The sequence below is a fragment of the Puma concolor genome, chromosome B1 (assembly GCF_028749965.1).
Source record: "Puma concolor isolate L17-30 chromosome B1, mPumCon1.1.hap2, whole genome shotgun sequence".
Classification (NCBI taxonomy): Eukaryota; Metazoa; Chordata; class Mammalia; order Carnivora; family Felidae; genus Puma; species Puma concolor.
In genome coordinates this window covers 150,434,604-150,449,350 of record NC_141670.1, presented here as the reverse complement: position 1 = coordinate 150,449,350, position 14,747 = coordinate 150,434,604, and the positions used below count along the sequence as shown (strand labels likewise).

The window sequence follows — 14,747 nt, the reverse complement described above, 5'->3', positions numbered from 1 at the left end:
CAAAAACTTAACTATTTAGTAGCCCATTGTTGACCAGAAGCTATACTGATAACATAAGGCATCTGTTGTATGTTATATGTATTATAGTTGTATTCTTACAATAAAGTAAATGACAGAAAAGAAAATGTTATTAAGAATACTGTAAGGAAGAGAAAATACATTTATAGCACTTTACTATAAAAAAAAATCCACATTTAAATGGACCCATGCAGATCAAATCTCTGTTGATTATCAACTGTAGTAACAGAAAATGGATATTATGGTTCTATTTCTCTGGAAAATCTTGACTGATACACTTTGGATTTTTTTGCATATTTAGTAATTTTTTTTTGCATGCTGTCTTTGTAAATGATTTATATCGTAGGGACTCTGCATTCTGTTACCTTCCTCTGAAGAATGTTGTATTTTGTGCTCAAATAGTTAATATAGTAGAGGATCACACTGGTCTTATGAAGCCTTTTTTTTTTAACTTATTCATATATTCATTTCACTTTTATCCTCAGTGCCAGAGCAAAACTGAGCCCTGTTAACATGGCCAGAAGTGTTCCAGTACCACAAGGGTTCACCTTCTGGTACTTGAATAGAAGACTTATATTTATCAAGCTCCTCAGAGTTAATGGAACTCTAATTCCTAACTCAGTCTCCACAGCAATAGGAAGCTACTGAAATCTCTACTCCCCTCTTCAACTTTCCAGATACTGTTTTTCCCTGGGATCCTTGAAATCTTGCTTTGCACAGGCATATTTTAGTGGTTACCCAAGAATTTGGGAACACTTTATACACATATTTTGAGGCTTCCACCTCAGACATTCCCTCCATTATGGGACTTCCCCACTCTGGCATCCCAAAACTCCTTCCTCTGATATCTCAAAAACTGTGATTTCCTTACTGAGGATGCCGCCACCCCCACATCCTGCAGATGAAGAGTGTTTAAAAGGGAAAAATTCTATAAATGCAGATTTAATCTTTCTTGCAAGAGCCTAATTTCCTTAAGTTTCTGCCTGCTTTTGGTCATTCACCAATGCTTTCCAAACATTGTTTTTTATATTATGTCCAGAGTTTATATAATTGTTACTGGCAGGAGGTTTATTTCAATATAAACTTTTCTGTCACTAACAGAAGGTGAAAAGCTATATTCTGAAGATTTTCTCTCATAAATACCTTTGGAATATCTTTATCTTTACTGTCTCTATCCTCCTGAAGGCAATACTCATCTCTTATGAGGATTAATATATTACCACCTCCATATTTGTTCCCCCTCAAAGAGAGTGATCATCCAAAAATGGAACCTTGATGTTACCGCCATGCTTAAAACCATGCAACACCTTCCCATTGGTCTCTGCTTAAACACCAAACTCTTTGAATTGGCTTCAATGGTTCATATTACTTGGTCCACTAATACATCAGTTATAAACCCCTTGATCATTACATTCCAACCAAAGTAAACTCCTTTACATTTCATAAAATATGCCATGAACCCCTGATACCTGAAATTTCACACTGTTCCCTCTGCCTGGAACATTACTCCTTCTCTTCATTTGACTAATATTATATCACTTCTTAGGTCTTTACATTTTCTGGTATATTTTCTCATGGATCCATTATATTATACTAGGGTGTCTGTTTTGTATTTCTACAGTACCCATAAGTAGTCGTTTCACTTATAAATACTGTTGTTACTTGTATTTTGTCTAACAGGCTGTAAGCTCTAGTAAGGCATGAACAGTGTCTTCACTACTGAGTACTATAGAGTGACTTCCACAGTACCTGACTTCTAGTTACAGCACAATAAATGATTAATAAACTCATAAATTAATGACTATAACCAAGTTTTAACACAACCTGAATCTCCATTGATAATTTCATAACTTAAATGGCAAGGGCTAACAGCTGAGCAGCATTGTTTACCAATTATCTCAAATAATAAGACACAAAAATGTCACCAATACACTTTGAATATCAATTGCCATTAACAATTCTGTTTGACATATCTTAAAAACAGCTTTTAATATTTGCCTTCTAAGATGTCCAATTATTATAAAAATATTTTTGTGACTAATCCAAAACTTCCCTTGCCCAAATCAAAAAAGTATTATCTTTTTGAATATATAGTAACTATTTTAATTTTATTATTTTTAATGTTAATATTTAATATATTAATATATACAAAATTAGAAGACTATCTTTGTTATAGATTGTAGCCTTATGTCCAAAAGGGGTTGCAATGTAACCTCTTCTGATATAAAGTTTTTAAAATAACAGATTATACAACTATTTAAAATCTCTATAGCCCCCTTGTAATTCACTATGTGGATTTTTCCCTAATTCTTTTCATGTTACGTGTATTACAGTTAGGAAAAAATCTTGCATTCATTCCAGTTACACAGTTTACTAGATTTGTGATCTCAGGTACCTTTCTTTTTGTTTTTTCTTTTTCTGAAATCCAAAGCTATCCAAGCTGCATTTTCCTTATCTGTAAAAATAGACATAAATTACATAGTTTATCCCATAGAGCTATTGTGAATATAATATATTTCATGTAAAGCATTCATCAGCTTCTAGCACATAAGCATTTTTTACCTTAAATAATGTAAACTAATAGAACATTTTGTAAGTATACTAGATCCTGTAGGACTTAGTATAACTCTAATCTCTATTAAATACAAAAAAGCTTCTTATAATTTGATAATTCAGACATAAAAATCAAGGGGGGAAACTTGAAATTCTAGAGTACTATGGAGATCAGATTCATACCTGAAGGAGACTAGCAGTTCAAGTTCAAAATTTGATTTCAATCCACTGGCATATAGAAAACATCAGCTTTATTTAAATTGTTAAAGCTAGGAGGCAAACAGGAAAACTGTTATTTTTCCTTTAATGCTGAATAAATGGGTGGTTATAAAAGGCAAAGAGACTTATCCAAGTTGAGTAAGTGGAGAGGCATGATTCAGATCCTGGATTCATGAGACTACAGGCCACTTTCTTAATCTCTGCATGAAGAACATGCATCAGGGGAAAACGTCTATTTAGGAGGAACCATAGGGAGTATCTACAGAGCTCTGTGTAACACACACAGGGTAGCAGCACCATAAGTCATGATCTTGTATCAAAATATTTAGGTTCTATTCAAACATTTTAGAAAATATAGTACATAGAAGGAGGTCATTAATCTTTATATTTTGTATTTAACCAATATTAGTTTGATTTTGAGAAAATAAGTTACATATCTTCTAGAAAGAAAGGGAAGTTTCTGGAATGGGCTACAAACACTTTTTGAAATATATATGTATGGTAATTTCCATACTTTGAGCCATGTGAAAAATATCAAACTATCAATAGAATTTGGTATAAAACTCAAAATATTCTGATAAAACCGTGCCTTGTGAGTATGGGGACAGTTAATAAATGGAGCTTCTCAGTTATTGGCCTTTTGGTTTTGAGCTATGGTATGACTGATAAAGAACACCAAGAAATATACAAAGCAACTTCTGATGAGCCTAGTTTGTTCACTCAATAACTATTTTTTAAGCACATAATTAGTGCCATGGTAAGCCAAGCCCATTCTAGGGAATAGTATGGTGGTCATGGGGCTGTCTGCCTATGACTCTGGCACTTGCTGGTGCTGACTCCAGGCATGAGAAATCTATGACCACCTAACAAATGGAAGTTAGGTGTGCCAGGGAGATTGTGGAATTGACAACCACTCAGATTCTACAACCTGGACATATAGGATTTGAATTCTTTTGCAGGAATCCACAGTCACTAAGTGTGGGGAATAAATTTAGGAATTCTCTGAGCTTGCACCAATGGGTAAACAAGGCATAAAGAATTAGAAAGTCATAGGATTAACACACCCAAGTTTGGGTAAACAAGATTAGGTAAATAAGATTAGGTAAACAGGGCAAAAGCACCCAGTATAAGACAAAGGTATAGGAATAGGATACCTCAGGATGAAAAACATCCAAGATTAGGTAAACAAGATTAGGTATTCAGGGCGGTATTCAAGCCCCCTCCAATTTAATACAATAGCAAAAAGCTGCTTTCACTGGAAGGAAGGACAAAAACAGGTAAACCGGGCCAAGTTGCCCAAGCGGGTCTATTTAGCAAAAGAAAGGTGCCTTGTTGACCCTGAGGTAGCATGCTCTGTCTTTCTTGTTCCCTAGGCCAGCTCAGGTAAACAGAGGTGGAGCCTCATGTCTGCTGTAAAAAACCTTCTACCCAGCACCAGAATTTTGTTTGGTATTGACCCAAACCCCTAACACCACATATCTTCAAAACCCCTTTTCCCCCATGCCCAGGAGTTAATGTTCATGGTTTCATTGTCTCTTTGTGCACTCTCATCATGTTGTAAGCCTTCTGATCCTAATAAAAACAGAGCAAGGACCCTTACTCGGGGCTCTTGTCTCCTCCTAGACATTAGCCTCTGTCACACTTCAATCCAGCATCCGCTCTCTTGCTGGGCAAGAGAGAACTCCAGACCCAGAGTCTACAACAACTAAGGTCACTTCTAGTTTAATGTATAATATTTACAGGGACTTTGAAGATAATTCAGAGATTTATCTTTATCCATTCTCTCAGAAGAGATCACAAACTTTTTTAAATAAAAAAATTCCTCCTGAGTACTGAACAGGTTAGATCATTTCTCATCGTTTTCAATGACCAAAATAGTAGAAATGTCTAAGGAATGTGTATGTATTGAATTTCTACAAACTTTGCCAGCCACAAGATGTGGAACAAGGTATTTCTGCTGTTTTATTGAGTTAATCCACTGATAAGCCTTCCCAGAGTATGGCTTAAAATGTGCATATCCCTACCACTAATTCTAATCCTTTAATGAAAATAAACCTTTGGGCTTTTTTTTATTGCATTAACTGCTAAAACTGTTCCTTTAGGTACTCATCCCCATTTACCATCCAGTCTGAGAATATTATAATTGAAAAGGCGTAGAGAGGTCATTGAACCATTCCAAAATCCCCTTCTACTACACCACAGCTTATAGTCACTCAACATCTCCCTGAATACCTGCAGAGATAGGTCTTTAACTTTTAAAAAAGTTTTTCCTTATAGATTATTTTTAATATCTTTTTTGAAGTATAATTGACATAGTAGTTTCAGGTGTAAATCCAATGATTCAGTATTTGTATACACTGTAAAATAATTACAATAAGTCTACTAATCACCATATTAAGTTATGAAATATACCATACAGTATTAGTGATTATAGTGCTGTATATTACATTTCCATTTCTTATTTATTTTATGACTAGAAGTTTGTACCTCTTGATCCCCTTCTCCCATTTCGCCCACCCTCCAATCCTCCCTCTCTCTGGCAACCACCAATCTGTTCTCTGTTTCTGTGAGTTTGGCTTTCTTTTGTTTTGTTTGTTCGCTTGATTTGCTTTTTAGATTCCACATATACGTGAAATCACATGGTGTTTGTCTTTCTCTGCCTGACTTGTGTTAGCGTAACGCCGTCAAGGTCCATCCATGCTGTTGTAAAGCACAAGATTTTATACAAGGTTTCTTTTTTTTTTTATAGCCAAGTAGAATTTCATTGTGTGAGTTTTTGTGCGTGTATCTCACATCTTAATCTATTCATCCATCAATGGACATTTTGGATGTTTTCATATTAATATCTTATATATTAATTTTCTTCTTCCATCTGAGTACCCAAAAAATAAACTTATGCTCTCTTTCCTATGATAGCCTGTCCAGCTTCTGAAGGTCACTCACAACCTCTTCCTGGGCAGAACATCCTGGTTGCACTTGCTCTTTGAAGGACAACCACATGCTGAAGACTTTGCAGAGTGGATTTCTATATATATATATTATAAAATATGTATATATTTTATAATATATATAATATATAAACTTTTTATATAAAATATATAAAATAAAATTTATATATATTATATAAATATATAATTTTTGTTCTTTTAGGCAAAGGTGTTTTCTGTTTATTATATTCTAATCATTTGAATTAAGATTTAACACATGAGGGGCGCCTGGGTGGCTCAGTCGGTTGAGCGTCCGACTTCGGCTCAGGTCACGATCTCGCGGTTCATGAGTTCGAGCCCCGCGTCAGGCTCTGGGCTGATGGCTCAGAGCCTGGAGCCTGCTTCCAATTCTGTGTCTCCCTCTCTCTCTGTCCCTCCCCCATTCATGCTCTGCCTCTCTCTGTCTCAGAAATAAATAAACATTAAAAAAAAAATTAAAAAAAAAAAAAAGATTTAACACATGAAAGTAATAGAGGCCAGAATTACAGCTTGTTAGAGCTTGCTGGGTTGGTGTGGAGGATGAAGTTAGATCACCAACCAGAAAGAGTAATTATTCCCTCCTGATAATACTTGGTTTCAAAATTCCACTACTTATATTCAGATTTAACTAACATATTAAGCCCCTATCTGGTTCCAATTACTATATAATATGTTTTCCTATATCTTTAGATTAGCTGGAGAACATAATTACCTAAGGATCCCTGAGGATATGTAGCAGGAAGAGGCCTGACTTACTCAAAGCTTCAGCTCCGATGCTCATGAAACCATCGTTTATGAAGTCAGATCCCATGATGAGTGCTTTTCTACATTTCATTTCACTTATTTGCCAGTTCCAGGATAATTATTTTTATATTCACACTAAAGATAAAAACATTCAGACTCAAAAGTGTGGCTTTCCCATCCACAGCTAATAAGGAATAAGATCTAAAAATCTAAACACATATCTGTCAAATCTAGAGCTTTCACTACCTTATTTAGTGTAGGAGTTTCCATGGCTGACATCTTCCTTATCCCTGCTGCCTCCTGATAACTAGAATTTCAATAACAGGACATCCGCAGCCTTATACAGCTGGCTAGTAATCAGGACTACCTGTTGGCCAACACAAATAAAAACCAAAGATTGAGTAAGCAAAACCACTCATAAGAAAAGTGCTCATCAGCAAGACAAATACTTCATGATCTTGCTTATATGTAAAGAAACCAAATTCCCAGAAACATAGAGTATATTGGTGGTTGCCAGGGGCTGGGGAGTGGTGGGTTTATAAGATGAGTAACTTCCAGGGACCTAATATACAGCACTGTGACTATAGTTACTAATACTGTATTAGTATGGTATACTTGAAATTTGCTAAGAGTAGATCTTCACAACATACACATGTTCCCAAGGTAACTATGTAAGGTAATGGATGTGTTAACTAACCTTATCATAGTAATCATTTCTCAATATATACATATATCAAATCATCATATTGTATACCTTAAGCTTACTCAATGTTATAGGTCAAATATATTTCAACAAAGATGGAAAAAGTATTGTGCATTTTAAAAAGCTTAATAAGTAAAGCTACTATTTTTTAATCTTGTTTCAATTCTGTGTGTGTGTGTCTATGTACTAAGTTATGACATATAATACATTCTTTTAACCATGGGTGAATTTAAAAACATTTGAAAGCCAACTTAGTAGAATCACTATAGCATTACTGAGGAAGGTGGATTAGAGACAGAGTATTAGAGTAGAGAATCTGATTAAGAGGCTATTATAATGGTCCAGAAGAGAATGAGAAACTAAACTAAGGAAATGGCAATGAGAATGCAAGAAAATGATTATCCAAGTGTATAAAGGAAAATGTAATTACCAGAATGAAGGGACAAGGAAAGTACAGGTGAGTTTCAGATTTCTGGCTTGGAAGAATGAGTGATGTATGACCATTAGCTGAGGGATTAAATAAAAGTGAGAAGCAGATTTTCAAGGAAAAAATAGTAAGTTTAGTTTTGAATCATATCCATCATATATCTAAATGAAATATGCAGTTAGATATTCCATTCTACAGGACAAGACTCTGGACTAAAGGTATAGGTTAGGGACTCAGAAGTCGATTATATGATTCATAATAAGAGTGGACTAAGATAAGAGGTCAACTACAATAAGTTGAGGGAAAAGAATCAGTGAATAAGACTTTAGGTTACTGTTAGAAAAGTTGAAAAAGAACAGAAGAGAGTGGCTTTAAGAAGCTAAAGGAGAGAAAAAAAGGGTTTCCAGATGGAGTAGTCACCACTATTTAAATACCAAACGATATAATATAACATGAGGACAGAAAAACATCTATGGTTTTCACAATAAGTGGTAACTGGCAGGGCACCCGGGTGGCTCAATCAGTTAAGCCTCTGACTTTGGCTCAGGTCATGATCTTGCAGTTCATGAGTGCAAGCCCCACATCCGGCTCTGTGCTGACAGCTCAGAGCCTGGAGGCTGCTTCAGATTCTGTGTGCGTGTCTCTCTCTGCCCCTCCCCTGCTTGCACTCTGTCTCTCTCTCTTTCTCTCAAAAGTAAATAAACATTAATTAATTAATTTAAAAAGTGGTAACTGGAAACTTTTGTTAGAACGATTTCATGTAAGAAACTGAAACACAGATTGTAAGACAAGGAAATGAACAGTATGTTATACACACATGTACAAACACACACACATACATATGCACACACATATACATACAGATACACCCATTAGTCCTTGGGTAATCCACTCTGACCTCAGATTGGCCCAAATTAAGTTGATGTACAGCAACATGCTAGGTTTTATAAATTAGATTTCTGATTGAGGCAGTTTGCTTTAAATAAGTGAGATAAGCTAGAACGTTCAGTTATAAGAAAGTTTAATGTTTCTCTGGGTTTTCAGTGATTTTTCTGTACTTCTGCCACATGACAGTATAAAGCATTAGTTAAGAGGGTGGGCTTGGACCCAAATTACTGATGTTCAGTACCATCTCCGCCACAGTATAATATATAGTAATTAGCATTCTCTACTTCTCTTTCTCTGTAATGGGGATCATGTGAACAATAATGCTGGGCTCTGAAGGTTGGTTGTTTTGAGGATTACGTGACAATACATATAAAGCAGTTAGGTTTGCACTTGAGCACTTAAATGTTACTTTTTTTCTGAGTTCTCCTGAGAACTAATTCACATAAAGGATAAAAGAGAAAGGACAGATTTTGATGCATTACTAAAATTTGGATCATATAAACTCTGCTGACATAGAAATTGAACTGAAAGGATGCAATATTCTTGAGGACTCTCAAATAAATGGTAAAAAAGCCCAAGTTTTATAACTCTTGACTACAGACATGCAATATGCATACATATTTAAGGTAATTCTTGAAGTTTTTGAGGGCTCTAGTGTTCAGTCCCACATTTGACTGTTATATCCTTTCTATTGTGTTAAGTGCACCTTTAATTGAAAAAGAGAATATAGTATTTCATAAGGTAACCATGATGCTTTGATCCTCCCAGATATGGTCCATTGATATGTGAAGCTCTAACTCTGATCACTAAAATCAGAGCTGAAAGAATCATGCAAAAGTTTTTAATCTCTTTAACATTTTTAATAGTCTTTATTTTCTTAAATTACAACACTACCAAACATGCTTTCCAGTAGATTATAATCAATACTGATAAGATGCTTAGAAAATATTTTTAATTATGGAAATTAAGTTTTAAAAAAATAAGAGCATGGGGCAACCTTATATGATATTATAAGCTTTATATATACAAGACAGAAAATTTGATCACAAATAGATGTATTTGGTAGTCACTCAGTTTCAATGAAACCACAAACATTGGCTATTCCCCAATTTCAACACATTGTGATAGTTGATGATTCAACTCAGCAATAACTGATCCCAGGGAGAGGCTTTCAAGCCACAAACTTTTCCATACCATTCACTTCTGAGTCTATAAAATAGCTGTAATAATCCAGGGCCAGTCACTTCTAATTGCTTACAACAGCATCCACGAGAAGGAACTGGCTGAGAAGTCTGAGGTAAGAGAGGTCTTAAATATGATAAACTAAGGTAGATAGATGATAGATAGATAGGTAGATAGATAGATAGACAGATAGATAGATGATAGATAGATAGACAGATGTTAGATATGTAGATAGATAGACAGATGATAGATGGTAGATAGATAGAAAATGATAGATAGGTAGATAGATAGATGATAGATGGTAGATATAGATAATGATAGATAGGTAGATAGATAGATGATAGATGGTAGATAGATAGATAGATAGATAGATAGATAGATAGATAGATAGATACAAATAGATGATAAACAGTAGACAGATAGACATATCCTGTAAAATGCCAAAATTAAAATTATTGAGACTGTCATACAATGGTTGCTTGAATTTGTAAACTTAGTAATTAGTGATTTTGGGTATCATGCTTTATCATTATACCCAACAGTACCCAGTACAATGCTTTGCAGCTTAGAAGTTATGCTCTGTGTGTGTTTATTTATGTCTGTGAGAAGTGTGTGTGTGTGTGTGTGTGTGTGTGTGTGTGTGTGTGTAAAATTGCCTATTCTGCAAGTCCTCCCATAGAATTCTAAACTTCACTGCAATTTTAAATGCCTGTCTTATTACAACAACATCTTCTGGTATTTTTCCAAATCCCAATTTGAATTTTGAACAATATGATCAAAAATAAAGACAGAGTTCCAAATGTGAGTACATTTTTTCTTTTACATTTTATTTTTCCATCTCATAGAAATTTAGGAAGCATCAAGAGGTGATAAAATACCCCTAGAATCTCCATTAATTACCCAAAGCCATCCCCAAATAATAATAATGATATGGACAATTGACATTTTCCTGAATGTAAAACTTTAAAAAATCTTCAGAAACTTTGTAATGTGTTGGCCTATAATTGCATAAATAAATTAATTAAATACTTAATTTAGCTCAGTTTTATACAAATTATTAGCAATTATAACTAATGCATTATAACAACATATATGATAAGATAGAGTCTACAATTGAAATTAAAATATAAAATGAAATGCTTTGGAAATGTCCTTTCCCGTATGTCAAAAATATGTCCTTTTTTTTTTTTTTAACATTTATTTATTTTTGAGACAGAGAGAGACAGAGCATGAACTGGTGAGGGTCAGAGAGAAGGAGACACAGAATATGAAACAGACTCCAGGCTCTGAGCTGTCAGCACAGAGACTGACACGGGGCTCGAACTCACAGACCTTGAGATGATGACCTGAGCCGAAGTCAGCCGCTTAACCGACTGAGCCACCCAGGCGCCCCCAAAAATATGTCCTTCTAAATAGTGTGGAATTTTCGGGGTTTCCTGAGAACCAATTCGAATCATCCTTTCACTGAAACTAATTTATAGACATTATTACCATGTTTTGAACATCCTGAGATCAGTAAATAACTGCTTACCCCCACACTACCATTCTCTCTATATAAACTAAGGCTGTATTTTATTCCAGAAACTACCTTTATTACCATATATGGAGAGGTGTTATTCTGAAATGATATGTGAAAGTTGATTTGTAAAAGAACTGAGGTAACATAGTTGTAAAGTTGCAAAGTACCTTTGATTTTACCTAAAAAAACAATGTGCTCCATTAACAAATAGATTGATGCCCTAAGATTAAGTGACTTGCCTAAAGTCAGAGTTGTTAGTAACATAATCTGTACTACAACTGGATTTTCTTAATTTATGCTAACATTTGATCTTTCTCCTGATTTCTAGGATATTTCTGAATAAGATGAAAATTCTCCTTCTGATCACAGCCATTTTGGCAGTAACTTCTGGTTTCCCGGTAAGTATCCGTTTCTATATTCCAGAGTATTTACGGTCAATATTTCAGAGTATTTATGAATTTGATTTTTTTTGTTCTAATTCGAGAATCCTGGGAATTTTCCCCACACACACTGTATTCCTATTTTATAAACATGCCTGATATCTGCCCCTTTAACATGATGTAAATCATATATTGTTCAGTGCTTAGTTCGTTCAATCCACATAGCATTGATACAGTGGTGAATTTTAATCATTTAGAATACATATTAACACTTTCCAGGAAAAGGGTTACTATAATGTTTTCTGGCTGCTCAAATCCTAGATTTTTAAAAACTGGATAGTGTAAAATAATATTAAGTAGTAGAGAAATTATTTCCTTCACACATATGTATATATTTCTCAGTTTGTGTGTTTCATGAACATGAGTTGAACTAATTTCACTATTTGAGTTTTAGGTCACTCAAGACCCGGAAAGAGAACAACCAAGTGTAAGTTACATATCCTCTTTTTAACATGTAAGATGTCCATGCGACATATCCATAACTGTGGTTAAAGTTCCTTTATCTAACCTTCTCAAACTCTAAATAAAACCTTAAAGAGTTTATATAAAGCAGTCAACAGAACAGACTTCAAAAATTTGATCTTGCTTGTATGAAGGGAATTATATCAGCATCTCATGTAACAGTGGGAACCAAAATGAAACTTGAATCACTCTGAGATATACTCGGTTATGACATTTTTGTTAGAATTATCTAGACTAATAGAGGCTGTTAATTATTCATGTCTCCACTCTGCTTAACTCTACAAAGTTCATTCCACAAAAGGTAAAATAATAATAATAATAACAATTAAAACTTGAGAATTAGGAGATGTGGACCAGTTTGATGATCTTGCCAGTGACAAATTCACTGAAGGATTATTTTGTCTAAATAGTTAATCAAATTTTTTTAAGAAAAGAAAAATAAAAGTTGAAGAGGAAGTTTCTTATTTAAGGATCTGCTTATACTCATAAAAATTTTATTATCTGAAAGGAAGTTTGGTTTTGAGGCCAAAGATACAAACAGTGTTAAAGATACAGAAATTGATAGGGATATAAATAGAAGATAAGAGACAGAAAAAAGAAAAAGAAAGAAAGATAAAGAGGATACAGGGCCTACACAAAGTTTGGGTAAAGATCTAGTATACAGCAAAGGGAGAAATCTGATGTTCCCTCATTAATCCCCCTCCCTCTTGGCCTTCTAGTTAAAAGTGATTATCAGAAAAATTTGTCCATGTGCAGAAAGGTATGAAGATATAGTTATCTTTAAGTAATTTCCTTAAATTTTCTAAAATAATGTAAATTAATTAAATCCCTGTTCATAGTACACAGAGAAAAGGTAAATGATCCTAGAACTTCTAAACTCCCTACTTAAAAATGAAGGCCCACATGTTAAAAGGCTATTTTATCTCTCTCCAGCATGAAAAGTAAAACAAGTCTTTTTAATTTCTTTCTTTCAACAGGTCACTCAGAGCAATGAATCACCTTCACAGTTTTATGGACCCCCTTTCCCAAATCCATTGGGCCCATATTATGTACCATTCCTGTATCGAGGATATCCATGGTATCCATATAATTTTCCTATTCCAATACCTCTGTCTGACCCTACAACTACACCTTCTAGTGGCCAGTAAATAAGAAAAAAAAAGTCCCACTGCAATTTAAAATGAAATAGGTGGTAAGTACACATAATACAAAGCATGTGTTTTTTAAGTTATTTGTGAATTATAATGTACCATTCCATGAAAAATATATTGCAATGTTCCCACTTATCCCCATTAAGTTACAATTTGTTTCCATCTTTTTCTTTGGTAGACATCGTTAGTCTCCACTCAGCAGTAAATTCCTGTGTCTTTCCATGATCACAGTAGCACAGCAGTTTAAATACCTCCTTTGCTATGATATAATAGAAACAAACCCTTTCCTTTCTTACTAACATATTTCTAACTTTTTAAATATTTTCTACTATCAACATTTGTGCATATTTGGACTAAATCAGGGGTCTAAAGGAGGCAAAACTTCAACTAAAGTGCATATCACAACAGATGAACTTGTGGATGTAGGGTCTAAGACAGACTTCAGACTATTCCTTAGAAAATCATGTATTTTTCTAATTAATATTAAAACTTCAAACTAGTTTCTGATGGTCATATCATAATAAAATCCTTAAGGCTGAATATCCCATGTACAAAAGGGGCCCCTATCATCTCATCATATCAAAACCAAAGTTACTGGTTTAACTGAAGGAATGCAGACTAAAGATTACACTAGGACCAAGAGGACTGTTTTAGGAAACAAAAACTTTCAGCTATTACCTACCATTAAAGGCCTCTGCCTTATTTCCTGCATCTACTCAAGCCTTCTTGAACATAAAGTTTCCCAGTCGTTGGACTAGATTTACTTTTAAAACAACCTTTGTGGGGTGCCTGGGTGGCTCAGTCAGTTAAGCGCCTGACTTCAGCTCAGGTCACCATCTTGCGGTCCGATCTGTGGGTTCCAGCCCCCCGTCGGGCTCTGGGCTAATGGCTCAGAGCCTGGAGCCTGTTTCCGATTCTGTGTCTCCCTCTCTCTCTGCCCCTCCCCCGTTCATTATCTGTCTGTCTCTGTCTCAAAAATAAATAAACGTTAAAAAAATTTTTTTTAAATAAATAAAGCAATCTTTGTAATTAAACAGTAAAAAAATTATAAGTTCACAAGCAAATTACCCATCTGGATTAATAACTGAGCACTTATCATTTATTTCAGGTCTCTACAAAGTTGAATGTGAGCCACTTCCCTCAAGAGTCAATATTCCTGCTAATAAAATAAAAATAAATATAACTGAAGTAGCATCAGTATTCTCTCACAGATATCTTTTGTGTCCCTCTTTAGTAAATAGAAGATCTTGGTTTCCTATTTTGTAAATGTGCTTTGCTGGTAGGAATGCAAAATAATTTTTAACAGATTTTAATATAGATTTGTTGATGACTAACCATTCTATAAAAAGTATGGGGAGTGAGGTGACCAACATCAACCAGTCCTGGAAGTACCTTGAGTAAAAGTCTATCCACCATCTTCTGCTGTATAGTTGCACCAATTGTATTAACAAGAGCCAGACGTTGATTTAATTTAA

The 14,747-nt window shown here is 34.6% G+C and overlaps 1 protein-coding gene across 1 annotated transcript; it reads left to right on the top strand.

The window, feature by feature from the left end:
* Positions 1 to 7,562: 7,562 nt before the first annotated feature.
* Positions 7,563 to 14,469, top strand: FDCSP (follicular dendritic cell secreted protein). Its single transcript, XM_086702923.1, has 5 exons — positions 7,563 to 7,660; positions 11,548 to 11,617; positions 12,054 to 12,086; positions 13,099 to 13,313; positions 14,381 to 14,469. The coding sequence occupies exons 1-4, from the start codon at positions 7,638 to 7,640 to the stop codon at positions 13,267 to 13,269; spliced, it is 297 nt and encodes a 98-aa protein (XP_086559049.1). The 5' UTR covers positions 7,563 to 7,637; the 3' UTR covers positions 13,270 to 13,313; positions 14,381 to 14,469.
* Positions 14,470 to 14,747: the final 278 nt, after the last annotated feature.